Source organism: Bos indicus, chromosome 6, assembly GCF_029378745.1.
Source record: "Bos indicus isolate NIAB-ARS_2022 breed Sahiwal x Tharparkar chromosome 6, NIAB-ARS_B.indTharparkar_mat_pri_1.0, whole genome shotgun sequence".
NCBI classification, from domain to species: Eukaryota; Metazoa; Chordata; class Mammalia; order Artiodactyla; family Bovidae; genus Bos; species Bos indicus.
This window is the reverse complement of record NC_091765.1, coordinates 27,297,159-27,313,596: the sequence shown is the minus strand read 5'-3', so window position 1 is coordinate 27,313,596 and position 16,438 is coordinate 27,297,159. Positions and strand designations below refer to the sequence as shown.

The 16,438-nt window shown below is 36.5% G+C and overlaps 1 protein-coding gene across 5 annotated transcripts in view; it reads right to left on the bottom strand.

The window, feature by feature from the left end:
- Window positions 1-16,438, bottom strand: part of STPG2 (sperm tail PG-rich repeat containing 2) — a 625,295-nt gene that overhangs the window by 459,740 nt on the left and 149,117 nt on the right. For all 5 annotated transcript variants that reach the window (XM_070791177.1, XM_070791180.1, XM_070791176.1 and 2 more), the window contains one exon: window positions 12,877-12,969. In XM_070791177.1, the coding sequence (XP_070647278.1) occupies window positions 12,877-12,969 (93 nt within the window). The remainder of the gene's footprint in view (window positions 1-12,876; window positions 12,970-16,438) is intronic.

Genomic DNA, 16,438 nt, shown 5'->3' with positions numbered 1-16,438 from the left:
CAGACCACCTGACCTGCCTCTTGAGAAATCTGTATGCTGGTCAGGAAGCAACAGTTAGAACTGGACATGGAGCAACAAGCTGGTTCCACATTGGGAAAGGAGTATGTCAAGCCTGTATATTGTCACCCTGCTTACTTAACTTATACGCAGAGTACATCATGAGAAACGCTGGACTGGAAGAAGCGCAAGCTGGAATCAAGATTGCCGGGAGAAATATCAATAACCTCAGATATGCAGATGACACCACCCTTATGGCAGAAAGTGAAGAGGAACTCAAAAGCCTCTTGATGAAAGTGAAAGTGGAGAGTGAAAAAGTTGGCTTAAAGCTCAACATTCAGAAAACAAAGATCATGGCATCCAGTCCCATCACTTCATGGGAAACAGATGGGGAAACAGTGGAAACAGTGTCAGACTTTTTTTGGGGGGGCTCCCAAATCACTGTAGATGGTGACTGCAGCCATGAAATTAAAAGACACTTACCTCTTGGGAAGAAAGTTAGGACCAACCTAGATAGCATATTCAAAAGCAGAGACATTACTTTGCCAATAAAGGTTCGTCTAGTCAAGGCTATGGTTTTTTTGTGGTCATGTATGGATGTGAGAGTTGGACTGTGAAGAAGGCTGAGTGCCAAAGAATTGATGCTTTTGAACTGTGGTGTTGGAGAAGACTCTTGAGAGTCCCTTGGACTGCAAGGAGATCCAACCAGTCCATTCTGAAGGAGATCAGCCCTAGGATTTCTTTGGAAGGAATGATGCTAAAGCTGAAATCCAGTACTTTGGCCACGTCATGTGAAGAATTGACTCATTGGAAAAGACTCTGATGCTCGGTGGGTTTGGGGACAAGAGGAGAAGGGGATGACAGAGGATGAGATGGCTGGATGGCATCACTGACTCGATGGACGTGAGTCTCAGTGAACTCCGGGAGTTGGTGATGGACAGGGAGGCCTGGAGTGCTACAATTCATGGGGTCGCAAAGAGTCGGACACGACTGAGCGACTGATCTGATCTGATCTGATCTGATACTCTATTGGTGTTTTTCTTTCTGGCTTATTTCACTCTGTACAATAGGCTCCAGTTTTATCCACCTCATTAGAACTGATTCAAATGTATTCTTTTTAATGGCTGAGTAATACTCCATTGTGTATATGTACCACTGCTTTCTTATCCATTCATCTGCTGATGGACATCTAGGTTGCTTCCATGTCCTGGCTATTATAAACAGTGCTGCAATGAACAATGGGGTACATGTGTCTCTTTCAATTCTGGTTTCCTCAGTGTGTATGCCTAGCAGTGGGATTGCTGGGTCATAAGGCAGTTCTATTTCCAGTTTTTTAAGGAATCTCCACACTGTTCTCCATAGTGGATGTACTAGTTTGCATTCCCACCAACAGTGTAAGAGGGTTCCCTTTTCTCCACACCGTTCTCCATAGTGGATGTACTAGTTTGCATTCCCACCAACAGTGTAAGAGGGTTCCCTTTTCTCCACACCGTCTCCAGCATTTATTGCTAGTAGACTTTTGGATTGCAGCCATTCTGACTGGCGTGAAAAGGTACCTCATTGTGGTTTTGACTTGCATTTCTCTGATAATGAGTGATGTTGAGCATCTTTTCATATGTTTGTAAGCCATCTGTATGTCTTCTTTGGAGAAATGTCTGTTTAGTTCTTTGGCCCATTTGATTGGGTCATTTATTTTTCTGGAATTGAGCTGTAGGAGTTGCTTATATATTGTTGAGATTAGTTGTTTGTCTTTTGCTTCATTTGCTATTATTTTCTCCCATTCTGAAGGCTGTTGTTTCACCTTGCTTATAGTTTCCTTTGTTGTGCAGAAGCTTTTAAGTTTAATTAGGTTCCATTTGTTTATTTTTGCTTTTATTTCCAATATTCTGGGAGGTGGGTCATAGAGAATCCTGCTGTGATGTATGTCGGAGAGTGTTTTGCCTATGTTCTCCTCTCAGAGTTTTATAGTTTCTGGTCTTACGTTTAGGATCTTTAATCCATTTTGAGTTTATTTTTGTGTATGGTGTTAGAAAGTGTTCTAGTTTCATTCTTTTACAAGTGGTTGACCAGTTTTCCCAGCACCACTTGTTGAAGAGATTGTCTTTAATCCATTGTATATTCTTGCCTCCTTTGTCAAAGATAAGGTGTCCACAGGTGCATGGGTTTATCTCTGGGCTTTCTATTTTGTTCCACTGATCTATATTTCTGTCTTTGTGCCAGTACCATACTGTCTTGATGACTGGGGCTTTGTAGTAGAGCCTGAAGTCAGGCAGGTTGATTCCTCCAGTTCCATTCTTCTTTCTCAAGATTGCTTTGGCCATTCGACGTTTTTTGTATTTCCATACAAATTGTAAAATTATTTGTTCTAGCTCTGTGAAGAATACCATTGGTAGCTTGATAGGGATTGCATTGAATCTATAAATTGCTTTGGGTAGTATACTCATTTTCACTATCTTGATTCTTCCAATCCATGAACATCGTATATTTATCCATCTATTAGTGTCCTCTTTGATTTCTTTCACCAGTGTTTTATAGTTTTCTATATATAGGTCTTTAGTTTCTTTAGGTAGATATATTCCTAAGTATTTTATTCTTTTTGTTTCGATGGTGAATGGAATTGTTTCCTTAATTTCTCTTTCTATTTTCTCATTATTAGTGTATAGGTATGCAAGGGATTTTTGAGTGTTGATTTTACATCCTGCAACTTTACTGTATTCATTGATTAATTCTAGTAATTTTCTGGTGGAGTCCTTAGGGTTTTCTATGTAGAGGATCATATCATCTGCAAACAGTGAGAGTTTTACTTCTTCTTTTCCAAATTGGACTCCTTTTATTTCTTTTTCTGCTCTGATTGCTGTGGCCAAAACTATAACTTTACCATGTGAGTACTTCTTCCCATTATCTCTCTTCTTTATGTTCCTTTGTACATCTCTGTCCTTTTTCCTTTCCCCTCTTTTTCTATTTTTCCATTAATATAATTTAAACTTATATGACCTGTTAAGACTTTTCTATATTTGTTTCCTATATGCTTGTGGTGATGATACAAATACAATGGTATGTGTACCTATGTTGTAAATTTATGTGATGGAAAAATGCCTTTTCTCTTAGAGATTTATAAAAAATAGAATGGAATTATTGTTTACCTCTAGAAATCCAAATAGAAATACATATTTTTGTATATAATGATGATCACATACTCAAAAGTTTAATACTCTGAATTGGTCAAAAGATGACTATGCTAGCCACGTCAGTGAAATCAAATTTCTATAAATAAATCCAGCATTGCAGGCTATAGCTTTCTTCATCAATGAAGATAATATTGAAAAAAGATGAATTCTTAAACACTTAAATATACTAAAATGGTTTATAACTCATGAATATGTGCCTCCTAAAATAATTAGACATTGAAGTCAATTTCTAAATGTTGTGTTTCATTAGTTGTGAATTTACTATACAGAGATTTCAGTGGTATTAATGCCATCACTCTACCATATGTAGGATTGCATATATAGTCATGTTGGCATCAAGGACTTAAATGATGGGGTTAAGGTCTTTATCAGTCATTTCCATATCAGTTTTAACATACTTACCCTCAATTCTCATATAAGCTATAAAACAATGACTAGTTGATATAAAATGTAGGAATCAGATTGGAATGAATACCACAAACAGCTTAAGTCTCAGAGGTTACATCGGAGAAGGCAATAGCACCCCACTCCAGGACTCTTGCCTGGAAAATCCCATGAATGGAGGAGCCTGGAAGGCTGCAGTCCATGGGGTCACTGAGGGTGGACATGACTGAGAGACTTCACTTTCACTTTTCACTTTCATGCATTGGAGGAAATGGCAACCCACTCCAGTGTGATTGCCTGGAGAATCCCAGGGACGGCGGAGCTTGGTAGGCTGCCATCTATGGGGTCCCACAGTGTCGGACACGACTGAAGCGACTTAGCAGCAGCAGTAGCAGAGGTTATGTACAGTATGAGTCATTTTGATCACTTTAAATGAACATGTTATCTTTAAAGACAGATTTTATCCTCAAAACATAGAACATGCAAAATTTTTTATCAAAGAGAAAGAAAAAAATCATTTCTTCATAAAGTTATTATTTGCTTCTGACATTTATGTATGACAATTAAAATAACTAATATAAAACTGCAGAACTGCATTCTTCTTACAATCTGTGTAGGTACTGACAGGCAATGGCATGCAATCAAGGAGCAGGCTACTAGAATCTGATTTATTACACTGTATCTTGCTTAACAGTTTCCTTCACCATCCTTCTGTGCTTTGAGGAATATGGCATCCAGCAGCCCTTGTTCTTTCCTTTGCATAACAAGGCCATTTTCTGAACTAATGAGGTTAGACAATTATATGAAAAATTTATAGAGACTTTAAAATGTAATGGAAGAAGAGAAAGTATGTAAGTGCACTGTGCCTGACTTCCTCTTCAGTATGTCAGAAATCGTTTTCCTAAAAACCTTTACTTGCACTGATGGGCCTGCAGTAAGAAAATTCACTTTAAGGCGCTTTCCTCCAATAGTTCAGTAAATGATAAGATACCAACAAGCAAACTAGCATCCAATAAAATAAACATTAAAACCTACGTAAAAATCTAAGAACTTTCTATCCCTGTTTAGTGAGATACTGTAAGAAAAGAAAGATTGAAAGTAAAAGAAGACAGTTTTTAGTCAGAATAACTTTGATTCTTATGGATTTCAGCTGAAACTCATTTCTAACATATTTTTACCATCTCCATGATCACAAGGTCTGTGCCCCAGACCCAAGGGTTTTTGTTTTTTTTTTGGAGCTCCTGAGCCACTAGCATCAGCTGAGCTGCGCATCCGCTTCACAAACTTAAATCACCTTAAAAGGTCTCTAAGATTTCGAGTTTTGTTAATTCCAGTCTATTCTCTTTGCTCCCCAAGGTCTAAGGGTGGTGGCATTGTTTGTCACTAGTTCCATGATACTTTAGTGTTCCCTCTTTGACTTTTTGGGTTCTCCATTATCCACAATTCCTTGTACTGCTGCTGCTGCTGCTGCTAAGTCACTTCAGTCATGTCTGACTCTGTGCGACCCCATAGACGGCAGCCCACCAGGCTCCCCCGTCCCTGGGATTCTCCAGGCAATCACACTGGAGTGGGTTGCCATTTCCTTCTCCAATGTCTGCAGCAGCTACCCACCCAATATAAGGAAAGGAGACACCCTCCTAGGCTCTCAGATATGAAGTCAAATTCATACTTCAATTTCTCATACTCCAGCTAGCCCCCTCCCACCGCTCCTAAGAGCGACCCCAGTGAAATGTCATCAGTGAAGCAGCATCTCCCCAGCAAACCTGAAGCCTGAAGTAAGCTGCTCTAGCAGACCTGCAAACTTGTCGGTGAGTAATGAAAGATTTTTATTATATGCTAAGATTTTGAGTTTTTTATCCATAAATAGCTAATTTATATAGAAGTTGGACCTCTTAGCCAACTCTAGCTCTAGAATATTTAAAGGAAATTGAAAATTAGAAAATATTTTTCATTATTTTTAAGGCTCTATCATAAAGCTGAAGAACCGATACTTTCGAGTCGCAATGCTGCAGATTATCAAGAGTCCCTTGGTCGGCAAAGAGATCAAAGCAGTCAATCCTAAAGAAAATCAACCCTGAATATTCATTAGAAGGACTGATGCTGAAGCTCCAATACTTTGGCCATATGATGCAAAGAGCCACGTCATTGGGAAAGACCCTGGGAAAGATGGAGGGCAGGAGGAGAAGGGAGTAAGAGAGGATGAGATGGTTGGATAGCATCACCGACTCAATGGACATGAATTTGAGCAAACTCTGGGAGATAGTGGAGGACAGAGGAGCCTGGCAGGCTGCAGTCCATGCAGTCACAAAGAGTCGGAGATGACTTAGCAATTGAACAGCAACAAATAAAGCCATGGCCCCCACAACTATTGTCTCTGAAATGAGCTTCAAGAAATGCTTCCAAAGTAAAAAGCTGAACATTTATTCTTTCTGCTGCTTTGCATTCCTGACACAGCAATACCATGCAAGATAGAGGGTGCCTCTGGTTGCAGAAGGTGAATGTCACAAGGAAATATAAAAAGCAAAAGATATTACCATATTTTAATATATTCTCATTATTACTATAAAAAGATGAAAAGAGAGTACAGGCTTTGAAACGGTATTTACTTAGCTTTGAGCCATAACCCTGCCATTCACAATTTTTATAGCTAACTTACTTATAGCTTACTATGGGTAACACAAGGAAATGGGTGTTGCTCGCAGTAAAACACTTAGTTCTTACTATGACTCCATCAGGTATGCCTACTTATTATCACTATTTAACATTTGAAAAAATAGATTTAGAGACTTGAAAAGCATATCCCTGATGCCAAAGCACTTGCTCTTAAACTTTATTCAGGGATGATATTCAAAATATTTTAAAAATCAAATGAACATAAATTTAATATAGGAATAAACAAAAATTGAAATTTACTTTTAAAATGTCCTTCATTCTCAACTGTATTATAAAACCATTTATCAACTGATAAAAGTGGTAGCGCAGCTGTTCAGCAAGCAATTCTAATGTATTTCATTTGTTCATTTTTATAAAATGGTATAATTTTGTGATTTTTTTATACTAGGTTGCCACTAACCAAATGATGCCACTTTCTGAGACATGACTCAATCTAAGAAAGTACATCAAATTCTTCCAATGATTTTTCCCACTAAAGAGATATTCCTTAGTTAATTTTTGGCCTCAGTAACTAGAGGAAAGTTACTAACTTCACTATTGTTTCATAATGCTGAATCCTCCATCAGTTTCTAATAAACATAACTTTTTTTTTCTTTTGCATTAAAAAAAAAGTTCTATCCTTTATAATATGTCTGAGATCTTTACAGTCATATCTCTTTGGTCTTAAATCACAAAAATCATTTATTGTATTGTCATATTTATTCTAGTTAAGCCTAATTCTTCAAGTTAGAGGAAAGGAGCAGAAAAAGATCCCTAAAGGAGTGTATTCTATTGATAGACTGCCTCAGTTTGAAATTACCACTCTGCCACTAAAAACTTTAAATTCAGTTTCCTCATTTTTAAAGATGGCCATAATTATAATATTCAAATGAGTACCATGCTTTATATTTGAAATGGTCTCTGGAATAGAACAAGCATATTATAAGCACTAGCTCTTATTTTCATTAATAAAATTTATTTCATTAATATCTGTAACAGGCAGGTATTTTGTATTAACAATTCACCTCATTAAATGAAGGTGAAATGTTCAGGATTTCAGGGCTTATTCCCCTAACACACATTCTATAGCAAAAAGTTTAACACTGGCCGACTTCCTTTAAATTCTTTGGTGTGTAAGAAACGTAGACTTATTTGCATTTTACTCTTAACCTGCCTAGGTTTCTTTCTTTCTCTGGAGGTCTCTGCTGCTAAGTCGCTTCAGTCATGTCCGACTCTGTGCAACCTCAGAGACGGCAGCTCACCAGACTCCCCCGTCCCTGGGATTCTCCAGACAAGAAAACTGGAGTGGCTTGCCATTTCCTTCTCCAATTCATAAAAGTGAAAAGTGAAAGTGAAGTCGCTCAGTCGTGTCCGACTCCTAGCGACCGCATGGACTGCAGCCCACCAGGCTCCTCCATCCATGGGATTTTCCAGGCGAGAGTACTGGAGTGGGGTGCCATTGCCTTCTCCATGGAGGTCTCTGAGACTGTACAAATAAAAACTCAAGGTCATCTAGCTTGGCAAACACCCTCGAGGTGAGAGTTGGCTTCAGTGCTCTACTTGCCACTCTGGGTCCTTCCTTAATTTAGCTTGTGTACTCCTCCTCTCTTTCTAATTCTTGGAAGCATTCACAAATATCTTTTGTTTTTATTTTATCTAGAATTTTGGTTGTTTGCAGAGAAATGAGTCAGTACAGACACCAGTATGTAATAATACCATTCCAAATGCATACTCATTATAAAATCAGGAGTATTATTTCTACTTTTATTTAAAAATATCTTCACATCATGAATAAAAATCAAATCAATACAAGAATCCAAAATGAATAATAAATTTATCCTCAACCTCTCCCTGGTTCCAGTCCGAGAAATAATTCACACAATAAATAATAAACACAATTAATAGTAATTGTGTTTTTTAGTTTGAGGTGTGATTTTTTTCTTTGGATTTTACCATTATAAATTGAATATAAGGAAGGGCTTAATACTGTTATTTGTCGATTTTTGATAACATGTTAGCTCTGCACTATGAAACAAAAGACCCAACATATCCTACCGTCTCCTACTTTACACTTCTTGATCTATTATTTTATTGATGATATTAAGGTTTCTAATATTTATATTGTTATACTATAATTAAGTCCTCTGCAATGTATACAGATTGATTTCAAATCAATCAATATAATTTCCTATCAAATCAAATAGTTCAGCCAAACACACAGAGAAGTAAATGAAATTCTGTGGTCACCAAACCCCTGACTTTGGAAGAATGTCCCAAGCATGAACTAAAAATGTCTTCTTTATTAATTTGTTTCCACTTTTCTCTACTTCATCCAGAAATTCTCAATTTATGTTCTGAATGTTTATGTCACCCTTCTCTTGTTCCCTTTTTTTTTTTTTTTTTTAATTCTGCTGGACCATCTTCACATATGGGGATGTGGAATTACTAAGCTTTCCAAGCTCTTGCATGTCAGAAAATTATTTTCTTGTTTCATTTAATTGAAACTTTGGGTAGAAACAGAATTCTGTCAATATGTCCAAAATTATCTCCTCTTAGAAATTTTAGAAAATATTATTCCATCACTCCCTGCTCTGAAAAGACTCTAATCCTGATGAGAAAGTGTTGGTAACAGTATGTTTCTCATCCCATTGTAGGTGACCCCATTAATTTCCTCTGGGGAAGCTTCAAGGGGATTTTATTTTTAGTCTTCTGAAAATGCAAGAAAATGTGAAAAAAATAAATGTCTTTGAAAATCTGTCTGTGGTATTTTGTTGAGCTCTTCTAATTGAAGACATGTCTTTATTCCCTTCAAGATAACTTACTGTTTTTTACATCAAATACTTCCAACTACCATCCTAGCATTCTGCTCCTGGAATGCCTAATAAACAGATGTTTGGCTTGTGTCTAGCTTCAATTTATCATATTTTCAATATCTTTGTCTTTTTATATTCAACTAATGCTTATATTGTAGTTTTTTTACAAAGTTATTTCATTGGGACCTTGTAAAAAAAAAGGGAGATACAGACATATATGTGTACATATATGTTCTTTCATATGATACCAGAAGTCTGGGTTTTTAAATACCTTTATGCAAAACAGCAGAGACATTACTTTGCCAACAAAGGTCCATCTAGTCAAGGCTATGGTTTTTCCTGTGGTCATGTATGGATGTGAGAGTTGGACTGTGAAGAAGGCTGAGCGCCGAAGAATTGGTGCTTTTGAACTGTGGTGTTGGAGAAGACTCTTGAGAGTCCCATGGACTGCAAGGAGATGCAACTAGCCCATTCTGAAGGAGATCAGCCCTGGGATTTCTTTGGAAGGAATGATGCTAAAGCTGAAACTCCAGTACTTTGGCCACCTCATGTGAAGAGTTGACTCATTGGAAAAGACTCTGATGCTTGGAGGGATTGGGCGCAGGAGGAGAAGGGACGACATAGGTTGAGATGGCTGGATGGCATCACTGACTCGATGGACGTGAGTCTGAGTGAACTCTGGGAGTTGGTGATGGACAGGGAGGCCTGGCGTGCTGCGATTCATGGAGTCGCAAAGAGTTGGACACGACTGAGCGACTGATCTGATCTGATCCGATGCAAAACTCTTATGTGATATATTGAAAATTAAACTATATGCATTCCTTCAAGACTGTGGCACATACATATATATAAAATATAAACATATAGGAGGTAAATGGTCTAATATTTTTATTTGATAAGAAAATTTTAAAATTAATCCAATTATTTTATCAATATGTTTGAGATCAATATTGATATATTGAAATCAATAATCTGAATTTTTCACTAGATACATATTATATACCCACATGTTTGAAAGGTATTCTCATTTGTAGAAAGGATTCAAAATCCAAAGAATTCTATGTGACTAAACTATGTTGCTTTTTGGATAAACTGAATCCCAACCATACTTTTAAATGCAAGTGTCTCTTGCCAAAAAATGAAAATACTATTTTAAAAATCTACAAACAATAAAGACTGAAAAGGGTCTAGAACAAAGGGAACCCTCCTACACTACTGGTAACAATGTAAATTCACCATGAAGAACAGCATGGAGGTTCCTCAAAAAACTAAAAATAGAGCTACCATATAATCTAGCAATTCCATGCCTGGGCATATATCCAAGGAAAAACATAATTCAAAAATATACATGCACCCCAATATTCACTGCAGCACTATTTACAATAGCCAGGACATGGAAGAAACCTACATGTCCATTAACAGAGGAACAGATAAAGAGGATGTGGTACAAATTTCTTTGGAAGGAATGATGCTAAAGCTGAAACTCCAGTACTTTGGCCACCTCATGTGAAGAGTTGACTCATTGGAAAAGACTCTGATGCTGGGAGGGATTGGGTGCAGGAGGAGAAGGGGACGACAGAGGATGAGATGGCTGGATGGCATCACTGACTCCATGGACGTGAGTCTGAGTGAACTCCGGGAGTTGGTGATGGACAGGGAGGCCTGGCGTGCTGCGATTCATGGGGTCGCAAAGAGTCGGACACGACTGAGTGACTGATCTGATCTGATCTGGTACGTATATATAAAATGTAATATTACTCAGCCAATAAAAAACAAAATAGTGTCATTTGCAGCAACATGGATGGACATAGAGATTGTCATAGTGAGTGACGTAAGTCAAAGAGAGAAAGACAAATAGTATATGATATTGCTCATACGTGGATCTTTAAAAAAAGGCTAAAAATGAACTTATCTACAAATAAGAAATAGAGTTACAGATGTAGAAAATAAACTTGTGGTTACTGGGGATAAGGGGGGGAGGGATAAATTGGAAGATTGGGATTAACACATACACACTACTATATACAAAATAGATAATTAATAAGAACCTAGTGTATAGCACAAGGAACCCTACTCAATACTCTGTAATGGCCTATATGGGAAATGAATCTAAAAGTAGAATGGATGCATGTATAATTGAGTCACATTGCTGTACACCTGAAACTAACAACACTATAAATCAACTATATCTCAATACAAATTATTTTTAAAATAAAAAGGAGTTTTCAAACGCAGTGAGAGATAAAAGGTAAAAAAGGCAAGCATAAGTTAGGTAAAAACAACTGGCAGGCAACTCATCTTTCTCTAGAACAGATCTCTCGATCATCTTTTTTTTCATTACAAACATAAGGTGTAACATTTACATATACATTCCTACGCATTACCTTCAGAAATCTGCATTGGCTTTTCCTAGTAGCTATAATACTACAATAGAAATAACTCTGAATCCATTCTAAATATTCCAAAGCTTAAAAACTTTATAGAGGCTTCGTTGCTAAGTCATGTCTGACTCTTGCGACCCCATGGACTGTAACCTGCCAGGATCCTTTGTCCATGTGATTTCCCAGGCAAGAATACTGGGGTGGGTTACCATTTCCTTCTCCAGGGGATCTTACCAACCCAGGGATCAAACACTGGTTTCCTGCAGTGTTTTTTGTAGGCAGATTCTTTACCAACTGAGCTACCAGGGCAGCCCTAAAAAGCTTTATATTAGTAATAAATTACTCATGACATACTCAACAATGGATCCAAAGGTATGTATAACAATGACTCACGTGAGAATCACAGCACAACCCACAAATTCCTCAAGATGAAGAAATAATTTGCTAAAACAATTATGAGAATTTCTTAAATGTCAAGACACTGCTAGATCTAATGCTAATTTTGACTCCATCTCTCAGATTCAGTCAACTAATGTTTTAGAAAAAAATAAGTCTATTCATGAATGACTCTTACCAAATTAATTTTATTTCTATAAATTCCTAAACATTCACAGCTGTATTTAACTAGGCTTGCATTTGTACTTCATTTAAATGAGTTCTTCCCATACTTGTAAGTTACTTCATCATTCAAAAACACAGTAAATGAACTCTTGGCATTATATACCCAGTAGAATTTTAGTTCAGCAAGCCATACTACTTCTCTGGTTTGACTGGCTATACTTTAAAACCTGGTTAATGGTCCTATTTTGCTCTTGTCACTAATAACATCCTGTGATAGTCTAATTTCTATAAAAATTTATTTTAACAATATCTTACATACAATTCTAACTTTTTAACTTTAAATTTCACTTTGATCTTTTAATAAATTTAATTTGAATGAGTTAGTTAAGTATATAGTTTTAAACTTCACATACTTGCCTTATTTAAATTTATTCAATATTAGCTATTTATAAAAAAAGGGGAATTCAGGTAGCAAGGTTCACATCAACACAGTTTAAAATACAGATTAACAGGGATAAAAAATGTTGCTCAAGAGTCTGAAATTTCAAGAGAGATTCAAACTGAAATGGGTAAATATTTGCACTTACGAGTAAATTGATTTGAGCTTAAAGTAAATTTTCCACTTCACAGACAAGCTGAATTTTCCTATTTGTCCTAAGAATGGATTCTCTCTGACCCTAAAGGAAATATTGCACATAATATTTTCTCCTGGAGCAATGCTAGACTTCTGATTAACTTCAAGAATTTCATTGAACTTTACAAATACAGAAGTTTCACACTAGCTGAAGATGTTACAGCAGGCCACCAGGTACCACTCTCAGGTCCTAATATAATGTATGTTACATAGTCTCCTCACGATTCCTAAATTACAAATACATTTGGTTAGAAAAGTGTTCTTACCATATCTGACACTTTAGTAGTTCTTTCTGTTCTTGACAAGAAAGCAGCATATCGATTAGTCAAGTTGGGTAGTTCATCAGAAATTTCAGGGACCTGTGAATGCCAAAAATAAAAAACATGTTGAATGAAGAGGTATATATCGCTTATTTTTCTCAATACAAGGGGCATGATAAATAACTCTGCAATAAGCTTATAGAACAAGATTCTGTAAAGCAATTATCCTTCAATTAAAAAATAAATTTAAATTTTAAAAATAATTTTTTAAAAATATGGCTATCATTAAAGAGAGACATTTATTTTTAAAATGTTTTAAATGGAATATAGTAAAAGAGTTTAACAATGAAACATTAAAACGGGAAAAGGGTTGATTATATGAACCTCTAGGAAAGTAAGATGGATCTGCATACATTATTTAAACATATTTAGGGGCAAATTACAACCTGATAATTATGAGTCAGGATAAGAATTGGTTCTGAATTTAACATTAGAGTATGGCTAATAAAGTGAAAGTGTTAGCTGCTCAATCGTGTCTGACCCTTTGCAACCCCATGGACTGTATCCCACCAGACTCCTCTGTCCATGGAATTCTCTAGGCAAGAATACTGGAGTGGTCAGGAAGATCCCCTGGAGAAGGGAATGGCAACCCACTCCAATATTCTTGCCTGGAAAATCCCATGGACAGAGGAGCTTGGTGGGCTATACAGTCCATGGGGTTGCAAAGAGTTGGACATGACTGAGCAACTAACTCTTTGACTTTACTAGCTACACTCTAATGTTAAATTCATAACCAATTCTTGTCCTGATTCATAACTAGCAGGTTGTAATATCAATAATATATAAGATATTTGGCCAATTATATAGTATTATTTGTTACTACTTGATTATTTATACAAGAACTAGAAATACATTAACAATAACTATTTAAATTGATTATGTGGAAATCCTGGATTAATAAATTTTCTAGTAATATGATTCACACTTTCTTAAATATAATTCCTTATATTCATTGAAGATGCAAATTAATAGACTAGAGGAAGATGGTACTCTAAAATTTTAATTGACAATTAGTTAATGCTCGTGATATTATACTCCTAATTTATTATACAATTCAGTCATTTGTATTCATTTAATAATTTAAACCATATAACCAACAGTAACATTCTTTTTATATACAAAAAGGATGAGGATTTATTTTCCTGTTTTTATACACATCACTATTTTTATTTCAGAATTTTATATTTGTATTTAATACTTCAGAATTTAACACCTAGTACAATAGTTAGATATTTCTTTCTCAGCTCATTTTTTCAGGAACATTGATCTACTAAAAAACCCACCTCTCACTGTATCTTTGAAACTATATGCTTCACTATCATGAAGCTGGTGCCTCTCTATTCTTTTCTTCATGTTTCATTCCTGCATAGTCACTCAAAAATAAATAGGTAGTTCAGGAGGGGGAGCACATGTATACCTGTGATGGATTCATTTTGATGTTTGGCAAAACTAATACAATTACGTAAAGTTTAAAAATAAAATAAAATTTAAAAAAATAAAAAAATAAATAGGTAGTTTCTGTCACTTTCAAAAACAGAAAAATCACACTTTAAATCTTGTAGAGATGTGAAATCCTTCAAACAGGGCATCTGAGCCAGCATTATTATTTCATGTGATTTTTAAATTTATTGAAACTGAAAAATAATCCACTTTCATAATAATTGTATTATTATCATGTATGTGGTATTAGAAATTATGAAATAAGTTCAAAAGCATTTTGCAATTTTTACTGTTTAAAGTACAAATTAATGAGCTAGAAGAATGTATTACTCATTGAATGACTTTGGTTTTAGAGGGAATGTAGTTTACAGAACACTACAATTTTGTATTTTTACCAAATTAATCCATATAAAATATAACAAAATAAAAATGATTTTTTTATTTGTTATAAATATGATATATTTGTTATAAACCCAGATAAAATATATATTTTTAAGTCTTCACAGGGCTGTGAATGCTTCCAAATCTAGGAGTTGTCAGCACAGACAAGAGGGGTTAAGATTCTGAAGAGGACAGAATCTCTGAAAGGTTATCTATCAATCTGCAGGTGTTTTTTTTTTTTTTTCCTGGGATAATTGCTGATAACAGGACAGAAAGAATCTGGGTTTAGATCTGGCAGAGGGCTGCTATTAAGGAACTAGAAAATAAGTTTACTGTGGTCTTGTTGGGACACATGACAAAACTAGATTTGAAGTGCCTCAAAACACATGATTTGTTTTCCCCTTAAAATGTTAGCCTTGACGAACTCCTTTTCCTATTTGGAACCAGTCTGTTGTTCCATGTCCAGTTCTAACTCTTGCTTCCTGACCTGCATACAAATTTCTCAAGAGGCAGATCAGGTGGTCTGGTATTCCCATCTCTTGAAGAATTTTCCAGAGTTTGTTGTGATCCACACAGTCAAAGGCTTTGGCATAGTCAATAAAGCAGAAATAGATGTTTTTCTGGAACTCTCTTGCTTTTTCCATGATCCAGCAGATGTTGGCAATTTGATCTCTGGTTCCTCTGTCTTTTCTAAAACCAGCTTGAACTTATTGTCATCCTGTTTATTTAACTTATATGCAGAGTACATCATGAGAAACACTGAACTGGAAGAAACACTAGCTGGAATCAAGATTGCCAGGAGAAATATCAACAACCTCAGATATGCAGATGACACCACCCTTACGGCAGAAAGTGAAGAGGAACTCAAAATCCTCTTGATGAAAGTGAAAGTGGAGAGTGAAACAGTTGGCTTAAAGCTCAACATTCAGAAAACGAAGATCGTGGCATCCGGTCCCACCACTTCATGGGAAATAGATGGGGAAACAGTGGAAACAGTGTCAGACTTTATTTTTCTGGGCTGCAAAATCACTGCAGATGGTGACTGCAGCCATGAAATTAAAAGACGCTTGTTCCTTGGAAGGAAAGTTATGACCAACCTAGATAGCATATTGAAAAGCAGAGACATTACTTTGCCAATAAAGGTTCGTCTAGTCAAGGCTATGGTTTTTCCTGTGGTCATGTATGGAAGTGAGAGTTGGACTGTGAAGAAGGCTGAGCGCCGAAGAATTGATGCTTTTGAACTGTGGTGTTGGAGAAGACCCTTGAGAGTCCCTTGGACTGCAAGGAGATCCAACCAGTCCATTCTGAAGGAGATCAGCCCTGGGATTTCTTTGGAAGGACTGATGCTGAAGCTGAAACTCCAGTACTTTGGCCACCTCATGCGAAGAGTTGACTCATTGGAAAAGACTCTGATGCTGGGAGGGATTGGGGGCAGTAGGAGAAGGGGACGACAGAGGATGAGATGGCTGGATGGCATCACTGACTCGATGGACTTGAGTCTGAGTGAACTCCGGGAGTTGGTGATGGACAGGGAGGCCTGGCATGCTGTGATTCATGGGGTCACAAAGAGTTGGACACGACTGAGTGACTGATCTGATCTGATAAGATGTTAGCAAGGGGATAAGAAGCAGGATAATGCTAAAAATCAAAGCTAAAACTCTGAAACGCGGAGTCATTAAATATTAGC